Source organism: Sciurus carolinensis, chromosome 3 (genome assembly GCF_902686445.1).
Source record: "Sciurus carolinensis chromosome 3, mSciCar1.2, whole genome shotgun sequence".
NCBI lineage: Eukaryota > Metazoa > Chordata > Mammalia > Rodentia > Sciuridae > Sciurus > Sciurus carolinensis.
The window spans coordinates 49734519-49750648 of NC_062215.1; the positions used below are offsets into that span (position 1 = coordinate 49734519).

Here is a 16130-nt window from a genome sequence, read left to right on the forward strand (position 1 = left end):
GTTCAGGGAAAACGGAACTTGGGTGGAAGCTTGGTTGCCTTGGTTCCCTGACACCCTGTGTAATTCTAACACTGTAAGAGCCACAGTGGACTCCACCACGTGCTAGAATACCCCAGGCATCTCTTTTGGTGAAGCGAATGGAATATATATATATATATATCCCAAAGATAGGACTATTTTAAGGGAGAGAGAAATACATTTTCAGGCATTCATGAATATTACTATGAAGCTGTGTTGTATAGGCGATGCTGGGATGTAGGCAACAATCAAAATTAGGAAAACAGATCAATTCTACCAGGGCAAAAGGCCAGGAGACACTGAAAACAGGTCATGGGGTTCTACCAATACTTCAGCAGGAAGAGGGGGCCCATATGGCAAAATACTACAAAGCAGCAAATCAAAGGCAGAAGGAGTTCCAAAGAAGTGAGAGTTGATTAATAATTGAAATGTGGGAGAAAGACCTAATCATAGGAATAAAAGATGCTTATGGCATTGGTGGCTAGGAGTCTACCAATGATCTCAGGTAAAACATTTCAATAGGGTGGTGCAGCAGGCAGCCCAGCAAATGGGAGATCCACAAATGGCCCCATACCTTCTCTTCTTTCCAACCTTTACATGTGCTCTGTCCTGTGCCCCTCATTTGCAGAGCTACTCTGGAACCATAGGGTCTGCAAACGTGGCTGTATTTCCTGTATTTCCACTCAACCAGAAAGAATGAAGATTCTGGGGGTCCTTTGGGGGCAGGCGGGGTTGAGGCAGATTAGGCCTTGCTGTGATTTATTAATAGTAGTCCTAACCAATGTACAGGGACTCCATCTTTTGCATCCAGTACAACATCCGCTCTTTTATGAATGTCAAGCACTGGCCTTGGATGAACCTCTTCTTCAAAATCAAGCCTCTGCTGAAGAGTGCAGAGGCTGAGAAGGAGATGGCCACCATGAAGGAGGACTTTGAGAAAGCCAAAGAAGACCTGGCCAAATCTGAGGCTCGCCGGAAGGAACTGGAGGAGAAAATGGTCTCCTTGCTGCAGGAAAAGAATGACCTCCAGTTGCAGGTTCAGTCTGTAAGTACCTCCTATCTGAGAATGCAAAACAAAAAGAGAACATTGAGGCCCCTTAAGGAGTCTATTTGAGAGGCAGTGGTGCCACCCAGTGGTCACACTAAGTATTGCAGGAGAAGACAGGCCACTGATCCCAAGGTTAGCCAAAGCTGCACAGGCCAGAAATCATGTCTGCAAAGTGAACTTGGGCTGTCCCTGATCACTCCCTGTCTTCCATAGCAGAGTTGGATGTGTGTTGCTGTAGATATGAGAGCTGTTCGTGACTAAATAATAAAAAGCTCTCAGGAGTGCACCAGGTCTTTTTAAATCATATCAATAAAAATAAGTCATTAAAATGAGATTACTTGATTCAAAAAAGAGTCATTTCCTTGTATGATTTTCAAAGATAGTATTATATTCAAAACCACTTTAGAGAACACATTTTTTATCAAAGAAGTAGAAATAATGAAACCACATCTGCAGCATGCAAGTTTTGGCAGTATGATTGCCTCAATTTCCAGAAGTTAAGGCATTTGTGATTTTTCCTTCTTAAGCCAGCATGGAAATAAAAATATATGTATCCCAAAGAAAGGACCAGTTTAAGGGAGAAAGCCTATTGCCTTATTGCCAAGAATTTTCTACTCCCCTTCCACTTTCCCAATCAGTACAGCACAGTTTTTAAGAAAACCTTCCTAGGGCTGGGGATATAGCTCAGTTGGGAGAGCTGGGTTCAATTCCCAGCCCTGGCTTCAATCTCTAGCACCGAAAACAAACAAACAAACAAACAAAAAACCACTTTCCTAGGCACAGTGGTGAGAGAGTAACCTACGGAACCAGACACCTGAGTTTACATCCCAGATCTTCGTTAGCTGTGTAAACTAACACAAGTCCCTTCTCTTTGTGCCTCAGTTTTCTTGTCTGTAAAATGGGCATAGTAATGCACTCACCTCATATGGCAATTGGGGAATAAGAGGAGTTAACACGTGTAAAATGTTTAGCACATAACTGAGGTTTAAAGATGTACAATAAACATTAGCATTTATTCTTGCTAATCCTTTCAATCCATTTCTCTGCAATAAATATCCAGTTCTTAAAATACTCTTTTATGGGAAGATATATGCTGTTTTGTTGAAGAACAGAATTAACTAATCTTTATCTGCCTGAGAGATTCACTACAGAGCCTTCTGGGATGTGGACTTATTAAATCACGGATTCTTGTGTGTTTTTAATTTTAATATTCTATGGCTTGAGGAGGCTCAGCTAAGGACACACAAGTACCACTTCTCTGTTGAAAGTTTAAAGGTAGTCTTGTTTTAGGAATACTAGTTAGCTGGGGATAACATGGAGTAGATGGGTCATTTTTCAACTGGCATTGGCTAGGAAGAATGAAATAACCAGATAAATATTTAGAGATTTTATTCTTTAAAATGAATGTACACATCTGTAATCCCAGCAAGAGACTGGGGCAAGAGGACTGCAAGTTCAAAGCCAGGCTCAGCAATTTAGTGAGACCCTGTCTCCAAATAAAAAATAAAAAGGGGGCTGGGGAGATAGCTCAGTCGGTAGAGTGCTTGCCTTGCAAGCACAAGGCCCTGAGTTCAATCCCCAGCACCGCAAAAAAAAAAAAAAAAAAAAAAAGGACTTAAAAAATAAAAAGGGTTGGGGATATTGCTCAGAAATAGATCGCTCGTGGGTTTCATCTCTAGTACCAAATAAAATAAAATAAATTGAACTGAACTTATAACTCCATGAACTCCTTTTAAAATTGCATTAAGTGATCATCTATTAATAAATGATATCCTTGGTGCTCTAAAAAAAGAGCATATGGATGATATGTAGGTGTATGTGTGCATGCTTGTGCATACGTGTGTGTGTGTGTGTGTGTGTGTGTGTGCACAAACACTCCTTGGCGTAGATACAGGTGAAAGGCTTTTAGAGAGTCAGGCCCCTTCCTTCTAAGGTTTGCCAAGTGACCAAGGAAAACTTATAATGACCTGGTAATTTCAGGAAACAGAAAATCTGATGGACGCTGAGGAACGGTGTGAAGGTCTCATCAAAAGCAAGATCCAACTGGAAGCCAAAGTCAAAGAACTGACCGAGAGGCTGGAAGAGGAGGAGGAGATGAATTCTGACCTGGTTGCAAAGAAAAGGAACCTGGAAGACAAATGCTCCTCTCTCAAAAGAGACATTGATGACCTGGAGCTGACCCTGACAAAAGTCGAAAAGGAGAAGCATGCCACAGAGAACAAGGTGGGACCAGGGCCTCCTAGGCCCCACTTTCCAGCTGTAAAGAGAAGGAGAGCTGCTGAGGATATAGCTCACTTTGTAGAGTGCTTGCCTAGCATGCACAAGGACTGGGGTTCGAATCCCCAACTCCTTGTTGAAAAAAAAAAAAAAAAAGAGGAGGGAGAGTGGAACAGGTGCCAAGCTGAAGGGTCTTTAGGTTCTTCTGCCTTGTTCTCCACCCCGCAGGCTCTTCTCAGCTCTACTTCATTATACCACAAACTTCCAGCATGTTCTTTTTTTTTTTTTTTTTTTTTGGGTGCTGGGGATCGAACCCAGGGCTTTGTGCTTACAAGGCAAGCACTCTACCGACTGAGCTATCTCCCCAGCCCCTCCAGCATTTTCTTGAGAGAGAAAGTTGTTTCATATCCATCTTTGTTGCTCATAGCACTCAGGACAGGGATAGCAAACAAAACTGCCTGAGGAGCCATGCAGATCATGAAGGAAGCAGAAAACTAGATAATACCAAGGACTGATTGGCAGGGAGGTGGCCTACAGGGACCCTCATGAATTACTGGTAGGTTACAGATGGATGCAGCCTTTGGGAAGAACTTTTGGGATTACAAAGTTCAATTAAGAGCTACATACTTTATGATTCAGAGATTCTGAGGTGTTTAGACCAAGGAAGTCTTCCTCTAGTCCCTAGATGGATGTGTGCAAGGAGGTTTATAGCAGCATTGCTTGTGGGGGAGAGCTGCAGGAAGTATCCAGGCCCACCCCTGGAAGAATGGAGAGGCAAAACATGTGGATTCACACCAGGGAATATCATTCAGCTTTTGGAAGCAAAAGGTTTGTGCACACATACAGGGAATCAAAGATGGCGCACACCTGTAATCCCAGCGGCTTGGGAGGCTGAGGCAGGAAGATCATGAATTCAAAGCCAGCCTCAGCAAAAGTGAGGCCATAAACAACTCAGTGAGATCCTGTCTCTAAATAAAATACAAAATAGGACTGGGATGTGGCTCAGGGGTCAAGTACCTCTGAGTTCAATCCGGAGTACCAAAAAAAAAAAAAAAAAGACATTAACTACCTAGGACTAAGTGGGGAGAAATATGAGGAAAATGGAATATCCAGCATGCACACAGGACAGAAATATACATTTGGCAAAGATATGTAAAACACATAGCATGATTCACACCACAGCAGTTGCCCATGACGGGATAAGGGTTGAGGTCTACCAGTTATATGATGACAATGACAGTTGACACTCAGAGTCAACATTGGATAGACAATTGGGAGTGGTGAACATAGATGATAGGGAAGGGTGGGGACTAAAACCCTGGCTGCAGGCTAACCTGGCAACAGATAGTAGCCTTGACTAATCACCAGCCAACTACTGTCAATCCAGCATTGCCAGAGCTTCTAATTTTCCACAGGAAGCCAGAATTTTAGATTTTTATGTCTTTTTTTCTCCAACTTGATAACATTTCAAAAATCATAAATGAAAGAAAATATGTTTGAGGCCAGATTCAGCTCATGGGTCAGGAGGTAGCAACCTCAGATTTGGAAGAACGTACATGGAAAGCAGTTCCATTTAATGCCTGAAAGCTCCATACTAGGTGCCCTAATCACACATCCTGACAACACAGGATTCCCCCTGGGTTTTCTTACAAAATACTCATACCTTTCCTTCCTTTCCTGCCTCATTCTAAACCCCATCAGCCAACCTAACAAATTTCTGCAGACGCATTATGAGTGAATATAGATTGATGTATTACCTTCAGAGGCAGCATATTTGCATTTTAGCAATGTCCCTCCTTGTAAACTATAATGCACTCCTTGAAGGAGTAATCCTGATGGGAGAATTTGAGACATCATGATAGAGCAACAAGGAAGATAAAAAAATCTGACAGATTATTTGTGGCACATGCCCCAACTACTCAGGAAGCTGAGGCAGGACCACTTGACCCCACAAGTTTGGGGTCAACCTGGACAACATAGTGAGACCCCCATCTCAAAAACAAATAAAAAACTGAGAGATTGCCAATTCCAGGAAGTAAAGAAGCTGTAGCCAGAGAGAGTGAGAGAGAGAGAGAGAGAGAGAGAGAGCACGCAATCACTTCCCCTCCCCCTTGGTACCAGTGAATGAACCCAGGGGTGCTTAACCACTGAGCCACATCCCAAGCCCTATTTTATTTATTTTAAGACAGGGTCTCACTAAGCTGCTGAGGCTAGCTTTGAACTCATGATCCTCCTGCCTTAGCCTCCTGAGCTATTGGGATTACAGGCATGTGCCACTGCATCCAGCACAGCAATTACATTTGTTGTTGGGAATTTTGAGTTTAATTGTTTCAATATTAAATTGGTGGTGTTATTCTCTAGGTAAAGAATCTGTCTGAAGAAATGACAGCCCTTGAAGAAAACATTTCCAAACTGACCAAAGAGAAGAAATCGCTGCAGGAAGCCCATCAGCAAACACTGGATGATCTGCAGGTTGAAGAAGATAAAGTCAACGGACTAATCAAAATAAATATCAAGCTGGAACAGCAAACAGACGATGTGAGGACATTTGACTACTCTGCTTTAGTGTCTGTTACTGGTGGAGGTGCAGGCAAGAGAGTGGGGTTCCAGAGTTCCAGTTCTGGATTCAGAATCCCAAGTTCACATCTCAGCCTTGCCTGACCCCAAACAAGTCTAGGATAATGAGCCAGTCACTTAGCCTTATGAAACCTCAGTCTCCACCCTATGAAATGGGGACACAAATAGCCCTACCTTGGAGGGTTTCCATGGAAAGTTCTTTGCATAGAAAAATTTAGTCAGAAATTGGCTGCTAATATTATTATTAAATCATCATCATCATCATTATTAGCACCCCCTTGTAGGTCATTTGTGTTCCAAAACCTCTAATCCTTTTCCAACATTATTAAAAATTAGTTCCATTTGGAGGTGTAGCTCAGTGGTAAATCACTTGCCTAATATGTATGAGGCTCTGGGTTCAAGCCCCAACCACAAAAACACTAATTCCATTTGTGACTCTGAAAATCATTTTTTCCCCAACATAGTACATTCTTATTCTCCCTCCTTCCTCTCTCTCTCTCTCTCTCTCTCTCTCTCTCTCTCTCTCTCAGAGCAAACTTTATTTTTTATTTGTGCATTAAAATATACTTAAGAGTGGGATTGATCATGCCGTATTTATACATGCTCAGAACATAATTTGATCAATCTTATTCCCCTTTAACTTCCCTTTCTTTCTCCCTCCTTCCCCTGCTATGCTTCTTCTATTCTGCTGGTCACTTCTGTTTTTATTATTATTATTTTAATTATTATATTATGGTTATATGTCAAACTGTGTCCATCGTGGTATATTTGTACATGTACATAGCAGAATTTTGTAGATTTCCTTCTCTAGTCCTTCCCCATTACCTGTCCTTGTCCCTCCCTCTCAATCCCCTTCCTCTACCCTATTGGTATCATTGGTCTCCCTTTATCCCTTTTATTTTCAAGAGATTCTTTGTTTTTATTTCTTTTTCTGTCTCTCTCTTGAATTTCCACATATGAGAGAAAACATTTGACCCTTGGCTTTCTGACTCTGGCTTATTTCACTCAGCATGTTGTCCAGTTCCATCCATTTAACAACAAATAATATAATTTCATTCTTCTTTATAGCTGAGTAAAACGCCACTGTGTGTGTGTGTGTGTGTGTGTGTGTGTGTGTGTGTGTGTGTTGTGACATTTTCTTTATCCATTCATCTATTGACCAACACCTAGGCTGCTCTACGGCTTGACATTATTGTTCTTGTAAGAACCAGGTTTGAAGTTTTCTAGTTTTATTCACTACTGTAGTTAGAACTTTTCCAGGTCTCTTATAGTTTTCTGAGGCCAGAGTAGGTGTGCTCTACCTGCATACCCTTCTTTCCCTGTGCCTATTTGTGTACACACACACACACACACACACACACACACAAAGCCCTTGCCCAAGTCCCGCCACAGTTGCATAGAATAAATAGGGGGGGTGATGGTGTGCAACCTGGACTTCCATGTGTCATCCATAGAATCCCCCATGTGCTCCTGTCTGGGCAGGAACATGCACCTATGGGTGCCAGACCCCTACAGGGAATATGTCCTAGGAAGGGCCAAGTGGGAATTGGCTGAGAGAAGAGCCAGGAGCCCCCAAGTGATCCCCTAGAGTTCCTTTGCTAGAGAAGGGAAGAGGGGGAAGACTTGCTTCTTTCCCGGCTAGATGTTTAGGTGGGCACCCTACAGGAAGCCATGGGCCAGCGTGTGACTGCATTGACTGAAGGGGCCAAGCTCATTTTGGTGGCAGGGTTCCACACTTTCTACCTGTCTTCCCAGCTCGAGGGTAGCCTAGAGCAGGAGAAGAAACTGCGGGCAGACCTGGAAAGAGCAAAGAGGAAGCTGGAAGGAGATCTGAAAATGTCCCAGGAATCCATCATGGATCTAGAAAACGACAAGCAGCAAGCTGAAGAGAAATTGAAGAAGTAGATATTTTATTTTCTACTTCTCCATTTGAGCCTGCAAGTCAACTTTCCCACCTTTAAAAGGCTTGTATCTCATGTTCTTTTATTTTTTTTAAAATCTATTTGTAGGAAGGAATTTGAAATCAGTCAGTTACAAACCAAAATTGATGATGAACAAGTTCACAGTCTGCAATTGCAAAAGAAGATTAAAGAATTACAGGTAAAAGTATCAAAACCTTCCCAACCATGGCAATCCTTTTGCAAGTGCCCCCGCGCCCCTGCTTACTCTTTCCCCCTTTGGTTCTTAAGCTTCTTTTGCTCCTATTGGAGTTGGAGAGAATGTTCTGTGCTTTCCTTTTTGTTTTGTTTTGTTTTGCCCAGACTGGTCTCAAACTCATGGGTTCAAATGATCCTCCTGCCTCAGCCTCCCTAGTAGCTGAGAACTACAGGCACACACTACTACAACTGGCATTTCTTCTATTTTTTGAAATTAATATTTTAATTTTCTAAGTAACACATAAACATATTTTCTTGGAAAGAATAAATATATGACCAATAAAACCAAGTGTTATTAATAGAGAAGCATTGCCCACTGTTCCTAAACCAAGAGGTCTCTGAGTTTCTCAGAGTAACTACCAGTTTCAATCAGATATGCATCTGGGTAGATCTTTTGCTATGTATTTATGTACATATTTAAGATCCAAAGAAAATATATAGAATATATTTATGCAAAATTTTCTTCTTGTTTCTTTGTATTTTTAGCATAAAATTTTTCATACTGAGCATATCACTCTGTAACTTGTTCATTTCATTTATCATTATATTCTGTGGAGCTATCCATGGTAGGCATGGATCAGCATTTAACTGCTTCATAGACTTCTAGAGCAAGTCCACAATTGATTTGATCATTTCCCTATTAATGGACACCTACATTATTTCCAATTTTGTTCCACTAACTCAATGTTATAATGTATTCTTAACTTTGCGCTACCTGCCCACCAACTCCTCACCACCCAGGTTGTTCCCTCCCTCAAAAACATCCCTGCTACAATGATCCTTTTAGGCCCGCACAGAAGAACTGGAGGAAGAAATCGAAGCAGAGCACACGCTCAGAGCCAAGATTGAGAAGCAGCGCTCAGACCTGGCCAGGGAACTGGAGGAGATCAGCGAAAGGCTGGAAGAAGCTAGCGGAGCGACCTCTGCCCAGATTGAGATGAACAAGAAGCGGGAGGCTGAATTCCAGAAACTACGCAGAGACCTGGAGGAGGCCACCCTACAGCATGAAGCCACCGCGGCCACCCTGAGGAAGAAGCATGCGGACAGTGTGGCTGAACTCGGGGAGCAGATTGACAACCTGCAGCGGGTCAAGCAGAAGCTGGAGAAGGAGAAGAGTGAACTGAAGATGGAGATCGATGACATGGCAAGCAACATTGAGACAGTCTCCAAGTCCAAGGTACCTGACTGACAAAGTAAGGCAGCTCAGTTCTGGTCTTGGCAAAGTTAGGCAGCTAAGTCTAAGTTCTCCAGTCCCAGGACTATGTTCCCAAATTTACAGCATATTCTGTACCAAGATCCTCTCCCCAACTTCTGCTTGTGCCCAATTCCTCAAATTTGTTTAAGATGCATCTTATCCATTTGGGCTTCTGGAACAAAAGCCTTAGACTGAGTAATTTATAAACAACAGACATTTAAGTGGCAGAACACTTTATTTAAGTGTCAGACATTTATTGCTCACAATTCTGGAGACTGAGAAGTCCAAAATCAAGGTGCCAGTTGGTTCGTTGTCCATTGAGGGCTCTCTCTCTCTCTGCCTCAATGATGGCACCTTGTCACCATGTCCTCAATGGCAGAAGAGGCAAGGGAGCTAGCTCTTTGATAAGGACACTATTCCTCACAAAGCTGGAAACCTCAAGACCTAATCACCCCTCGAAATCCTCACCTCCCAAATTCACTGCACTGGGGATTCAGTTTCACCACATGAATTTGGGGAGACAAAAACATTCAGGCCACAGCATCATTCAAGTTTGACTGAATGATCGGCCACCACCCAAGGTTGCATCATCCTTCCTAAACCTTACAGAAAGCTACGAGTCCATCTGGCATGTTCTAGAACTAAACCTATTGATGGATTATACCACAGGGGCTTTACGGACAGTTTTCTACATGGCCTTCTTACCACACAATGTCAGTGCCCGAGAGGTATAGTCACTATGAAGTTATGCCTATGAACATGAGCATGGGTTTTATGGTATTTAAAGTACACAAAACTTGGAAGGGTTGGATCTCTTTAAGAAAAAGAGCTTGTCCCTAATGTCGGTGGGGTGGACCCTCATGGATACTGATAACCACAGCTCAAGTTCCTCATGTAAAAATGGTATGATATCTGCTTAAATCCTATGCACATCCTCCAATACACTTTAATTCATCTCTAGATTACTTATAATACCTAACACAATGTACGTGCTGTGTAAATAGTTGTTACATTGTATTGTTTAGGGCATAATGGAAAGAAAAAAAACTGTACACATTCATAGAGATGAAATTTAAAAAATTTTTTTTGATCTGTGGTTGGTTGAATATGAGAACATGGAACCCACAGATAAGGAGGGATAACTGTATGCAAAATTATGAAAATTAGGCATGAAAGGTAGTATTTATTTAGAATAAAAAAATAAATCACAGGTTATTAGAGCCCCGAAAACTCAAGTTCCTTTCTTCTGAGGCCTCCTTAGACCATTTGCCAGAAATTCCTCTCTAGAAATACATTCTGCTTATAAAGTCTCCACCTTCCCACTTGAAACTTATTGCAGCTCCCCAAATTCTCTGGGGCCCATGCAGATGGGTGCCCTGAAGCTTAACTTCATCAGCTTCCTGGTAACCCACTTCTGATATGACTTCTGGTAAAACTGCTCTCAAAGATCAGGTGTGTGTACTCCTCAATTCAGGAGTGTCCTCATTTCAAGGTGCACTGAGCTGTTCTTGGAGCTGTTTAAATGGGGTAGAAGAAGCAGCAGTGGTCCCAGATATGGAAGTATGGACTTCCCATAGAGGGATTTCCTGAAGGTCAGGGTGTTCATTAGGGAAAAAGTGGGGTAGGGTTGGAGATAGGATTAGAGAAGAAAGCGGCTTCTATGGAATTTCTTTCTATCCTTGTTTAGAATCTGGTTCACACTTCCCTGTGATTTATCTTGGTTTCATCCCCAGCCCATTGTTGTTTGGTTTTTGTTTGGGGGCTTTTGTTGTTGTTGTTTGTTGTTTTTTAGTTTTTTGTTTTTGAGATAGAGTGTTGCTAAGTTGCTCAGGGCCTTGCTGAGTTGCTGAGGCTGGCTTTCAACTTGCAATCCTCCTGCCTCAGCCTCCCAAGCTACTAGGATTACAGGCATGTACCACTATACCTGGTTAAGGCCCTACCTCTTAAAGGTTCTATCACCTCTGCATACTGCCATGCTGGGCACCAAGCTTCCTGTGTATGAACCCTATGGGGACAAACCACTCCAAACCATAGTACTCCCTGACTGGAGTTGGTTACAGGGTTGGCCGAGTTAAAAGAAACTCCAGCACTGCCCACATGCTGCCTATAACCAGCCTCCTTATAGCTTCCCTACCACCAGAATTGCTTTCTGTTGTCCGTTCTTGATTTTTAAATCCAGTGGAAGGAACACCAACTGAGCTATATCCCCAGTCCCTCACTTAGTATTTTTAAAGTTATAGTATCCTTTGATTCTTCTCCTTGTGTATTACCTTCCCTTTTTCAACTCCCCCTGCTTGAATTCTTTCACATGTGCATGGTATCTTCTCAGAGATTGAATGGACTTGGAGGTCTCCCTTGGGATGTAGTATCCCTGTATTTTCTGCCATCTCATGCTCCCAGGTGAGGAAAAGCATATGCTCATTTTATTTTACATTTTATGGGGTGGGAGAAGAAACGAGGTTTACATTACACATGAGGTTTCTGAACAAACTTCACAAAAATATAGGCCAACCAAAGTAAGCAGAGGAGAACCCCTCCAAGTCACCCCAGGGAACCATTTGTTTTATTGAATGAAACACTCAGCGGCATCATATGAACACATTGCTCACAGATACCATTCACCTGCCAACAAAATTACTAATATTCTGAGGATCTCAGAGTCCCTTTGAGTGACATCTTCTCAGGAGTTTGTGTATAAATCATCAAATACTTTCCTACTGAAAGCCACTGTTCTAGGCTACTGGTGATCAAGCAGCAATCACAAATAAAAACAAGGCAATTCTGATGTGATTATTATATTTTAAACTGACCTTTATCTCTTCTATGTTATTATTTTACCTAATAAGAAGTCAAACTATCAAACTGTCCAGTTCAATATCAAGCACCAGAAACCCATTTTTTCCATTCATTTTGACCTTTCCCCCCACCCCAAAGAGTAACATGGAAAGAATGTGCCGGTCTGTGGAAGATCAATTTAATGAGATCAAAGCCAAGGATGATCAACAGACCCAGCTAATCCATGATCTGAATATGCAGAAGGCAAGACTGCAGACCCAGAATGGTGAGAACAGTCAGGGCTGAGGGGTCTGGGTAGGCCCCAGGGGAGGGTCGTCAGCTTTGCTGATGTGGGGGCCACATCTGTTTGGTAGGGGAGCTGAACCACCAAGTGGAAGAGAAGGAGTCTCTGATTTCACAGCTAACCAAAAGCAAGCAAGCCCTCACCCAGCAGCTGGAGGAGCTTAAGAGGCAACTAGAAGAAGAAACCAAGGTAAGGACACCTCTTTGGGAATGGCCACATCACATCAGATAGAATCTGAGAAGCTGGTAACACAATCACTTCACCCAGGCTGGTTGAAGGCAGAGCTACTTTAAAAATCTGCCTTATTGTGCAGTGAGAACCTGTTTCTTAAGGTTAAAGTACCTTGACATTGGATTTCCTTTCTCATCTCTGGGCACCTCTGTTCTCCACAGGGTGGTTGGATACTTCCCTCTTCATCCAGGGATACCTCCTCCCCATCACTCCACTGATATGCTCACCTCTGCCCAGTGATTCATCCCAGCCACTTGAATTCTTTCTTCTTCATTACCCTTTGTGGGCCACCTCCTATAATACCTGCTTCTAAATACCCTTTCTCCCAAAAGACTATATGGTTTGGGGGACACCCTTGAGATATTTGCATAAGCATGAACATCATCATGTCCTTGATTCCAAAATTTAGATACTTGTGTCTAAAATACATGTCTCCCCACTAACCTGTACACTCCTGAAGAGCAGGAATAATTTTCCCATATTGTCACAGCACACATTAGGTTCAGTCCCAGTAGAACAGTGTGCATAGCAGACACTCAGTAAATGTTACTGATATGTGTTCAAGTTTTAGAATAGGAATCCATAAGTCCACAAAACTGCATAAAGGGAAAGCTGGGGTTACTATGCACTGGTGAAGACATATAGGGCAATCTTTTAGAAATTTCCCCAAGTTCCATTTTTCCCTTTTGAAAAAGAAGAAGTGCTATATTTACTTCCTGTATTTCTATTCCACAATAAAGGTTTTCAGTAGACTGAAGGGAAGGAGGGAGTGTTGAGAACCAGATTCCAAACAAGTAATGAGAAGCGCACTGTAGGAATGAGGCTTTCCTTTAGCCAGGAAACAACAATAGCAAGTTTTCTTTCTTAGGTAGTGTTTTGTAGTTTATTTGTGTTTTTAAAAATGACTAAAATGTACAAACTATTGCACAGAGTCAACAGAACTCTTCTTTGGTGGTAGCACTGGAAAGTGTTTTGCAATCATTATAGCTGCTAGAGTTAAACTTTCACCCTGTCCAGATGGCAGTGAATGACTGCAGAGGCCTCTGGACATGTCCTTTCTTGCTTGGAATAGGAGGTGGAGCCATGGAAACAATGCAGCCCATTTCCATAGTCCCCAGTATGAGGACACATCCCACTGATGACACCAAAAGATGCTCAATAACAATGCATCAAGTAGTGAGAAAATTGTTCCCATTTTAATATGGTTTCAATCCTTCTGATTACATCCAGGAAAAAGTTCTCAATTTGGACAACTCTTGATAATTTGCTTATTTACCTTATTAAGCAATAGAAAGTAGCCTTTAGACACAGAGTCATAGCAGGCAACAGTGCCAAGATAAGCAGTGATAATACTGCTTATTTCCATTGCATTTGTTTTTATGGTTACCTGGTGTTTATGGCAAATGCTAATTGTTTTCTACTTACTGTTGTGTAATAGTTTACTTTATAAATAAATCTTGTAAAATATAATTAAGGAGCAAACTTAAGAAAATTAAGCAGGCAATATACTGATATGGCAAAATTTGAAAACAGTATGGGAATGATCCAAGTTAGGGAAAAGCTATTTCAATGAAAATACCTTAACATGGAAAAGAGTCATGTTTTTTTGCAATTTGTCACCACTATAATTCCTAGGCCAAGAATGCGCTGGCCCACGCCCTGCAGTCCTCCCGCCATGACTGTGACCTGCTGCGGGAGCAGTATGAGGAGGAGCAGGAAGGCAAAGCCGAACTGCAGAGGGCGCTGTCCAAGGCCAACAGTGAGGTTGCCCAGTGGAGGACCAAGTATGAGACGGATGCCATCCAGCGCACAGAGGAGCTGGAGGAGGCCAAGTATGGGCTCTAAGGTTATAATAGGGGAGGTGACCCCAGGACCCTCCCTAGGAGGCAGAGAGGAGTTCCTACCTGGAGAGAGTCTCTTGTTATAATTTCTTAACCATTCAGATATTGTCCCCATCCTCTTGGGGTCTCCCTCTTCCTCTGTGGAAATGTCTATTTCACCTGGCTCCATTGGAAGCTTCTTGGGGACCTTCTTTGTCACCAAGCATTTTAGGATTATTCAGGAAATAGTCATGACAGCAATATGTTCTGAGAGACAAGTCATTAGGTAATTTCCTTGTTGTACAAACAACTTGCAATTCACTTACACAAACCTAGATAGTATAGGCCAATCACTCAATATGTCCTCTTGATGTGATCAGAATACATGATAAACACAGGATGTGTGAGGCTGCTGATGGCATCACAGGATGTACTGTTTTACAGTAAACTTTTTTGTAAGTTACTCTAAAAGAACAGTAACAAGGATAAAATAGGTCTGGTGGTGCAGCTTAGTGGTAGACAGCTTGCCTAGCATGCGAAGGCTGTGGGTTCAATCTCCAGCACCACACACACACACACACACACACACACAAAGTATAGCATAATAAATATATAACCCATTAGCAGAATTGTTTATCATCACAATCAGGTACTATGTGCTGTATATAAATGTATGTATTATACTTTTATATGACTGGAAGCACAGTAGGTTTGTTTATAATAGCATCACCATAAACATATGAGTAATGCATTTCACCACACATTGCAATAGATACCACGTCACTAGGAGATCTGAAATTTTCAGCTTCATTCCAATTTTATGGAACCACAGTTGTATGTGTTCAGTGACATGTCATTATGTGATATATGGCTGTACTTGGATCCTTTCCACTTAAATGCTAAGTCTTGCTCAATCCCTTCCAGACAATTCTTTTTCAATCTGACATGTACATTCAGAAATATCCCACTTTTGCCAAGACAAAAAAACATCTGGTTCTCTTAGGAAGAAATTGGCCCAGAGGCTACAGGAGGCAGAGGAGAATACAGAGACTGCGAACTCTAAGTGCGCTTCCTTGGAGAAAACCAAGCAGAGGCTTCAGGGAGAAGTGGACGACCTGATGCTGGACCTGGAGCGGGCCAACACAGCCTGCGCCGCTCTGGACAAGAAGCAGAGGAACTTCGATAAGGTCCTTCCCCAACTGCTTAATGGAGGTGGTGGTCAGAGCTGCAGTCTTTCACGCTTAGATGTGTGAGATGCACACACATCCGACAAGGCCCCCAGCTAGAGAATTAATTCCCAGTTTGGAGGAGTCCCGGTCTCTCTACTTTTGTGACAGTTCCTCTGAAGGGAATTTTAATTTTAATCAGAGCTGATTCAGATTACACTGAGATTGTAATACAGATAATCCAAATATCCAATCCAAATATCCTAATCCAAATATCTGAAATGTTTCAAAATCCAAAAATGTTTGAGCATTAATATTATGCCCCAAGTGAAAAATTCCAGACTGTCCTCATGTGATAGTTTGCAATTAAAATGCACATGTACTAAAAATGTGTGAAATTAACTTCAGGCTAACTGTATAAGCTGTGTATGAAACATTAATGAATGTTGTATATAGACTTGGGCCTCACCGCCAAAATATACAATGAGATTTATGTACACACACACACACACACACACACACACACACGCACACATTACCAAATTCGGAAGAATCTGAAGTCTGAAACACTTCTGATCCCAAGAACTTCAAATCAGGGATACTCAATGTATATCTTTAAGATC

General features: G+C 42.1%; 1 protein-coding gene across 1 annotated transcript in view; it reads left to right on the forward strand.

Annotated features, from left to right (window-relative positions):
* Myh13 (myosin heavy chain 13) overlaps positions 1 to 16130 on the forward strand; it is a 52494-nt gene that overhangs the window by 26294 nt on the left and 10070 nt on the right. The window contains exons 21-30 of the mRNA XM_047547234.1: positions 808 to 1063; positions 3047 to 3289; positions 5645 to 5821; positions 7616 to 7761; positions 7870 to 7960; positions 8804 to 9193; positions 12146 to 12272; positions 12361 to 12479; positions 14157 to 14353; positions 15345 to 15528. Of these exons, the coding sequence (XP_047403190.1) occupies positions 808 to 1063; positions 3047 to 3289; positions 5645 to 5821; positions 7616 to 7761; positions 7870 to 7960; positions 8804 to 9193; positions 12146 to 12272; positions 12361 to 12479; positions 14157 to 14353; positions 15345 to 15528 (1930 nt within the window). The remainder of the gene's footprint in view (positions 1 to 807; positions 1064 to 3046; positions 3290 to 5644; positions 5822 to 7615; positions 7762 to 7869; positions 7961 to 8803; positions 9194 to 12145; positions 12273 to 12360; positions 12480 to 14156; positions 14354 to 15344; positions 15529 to 16130) is intronic.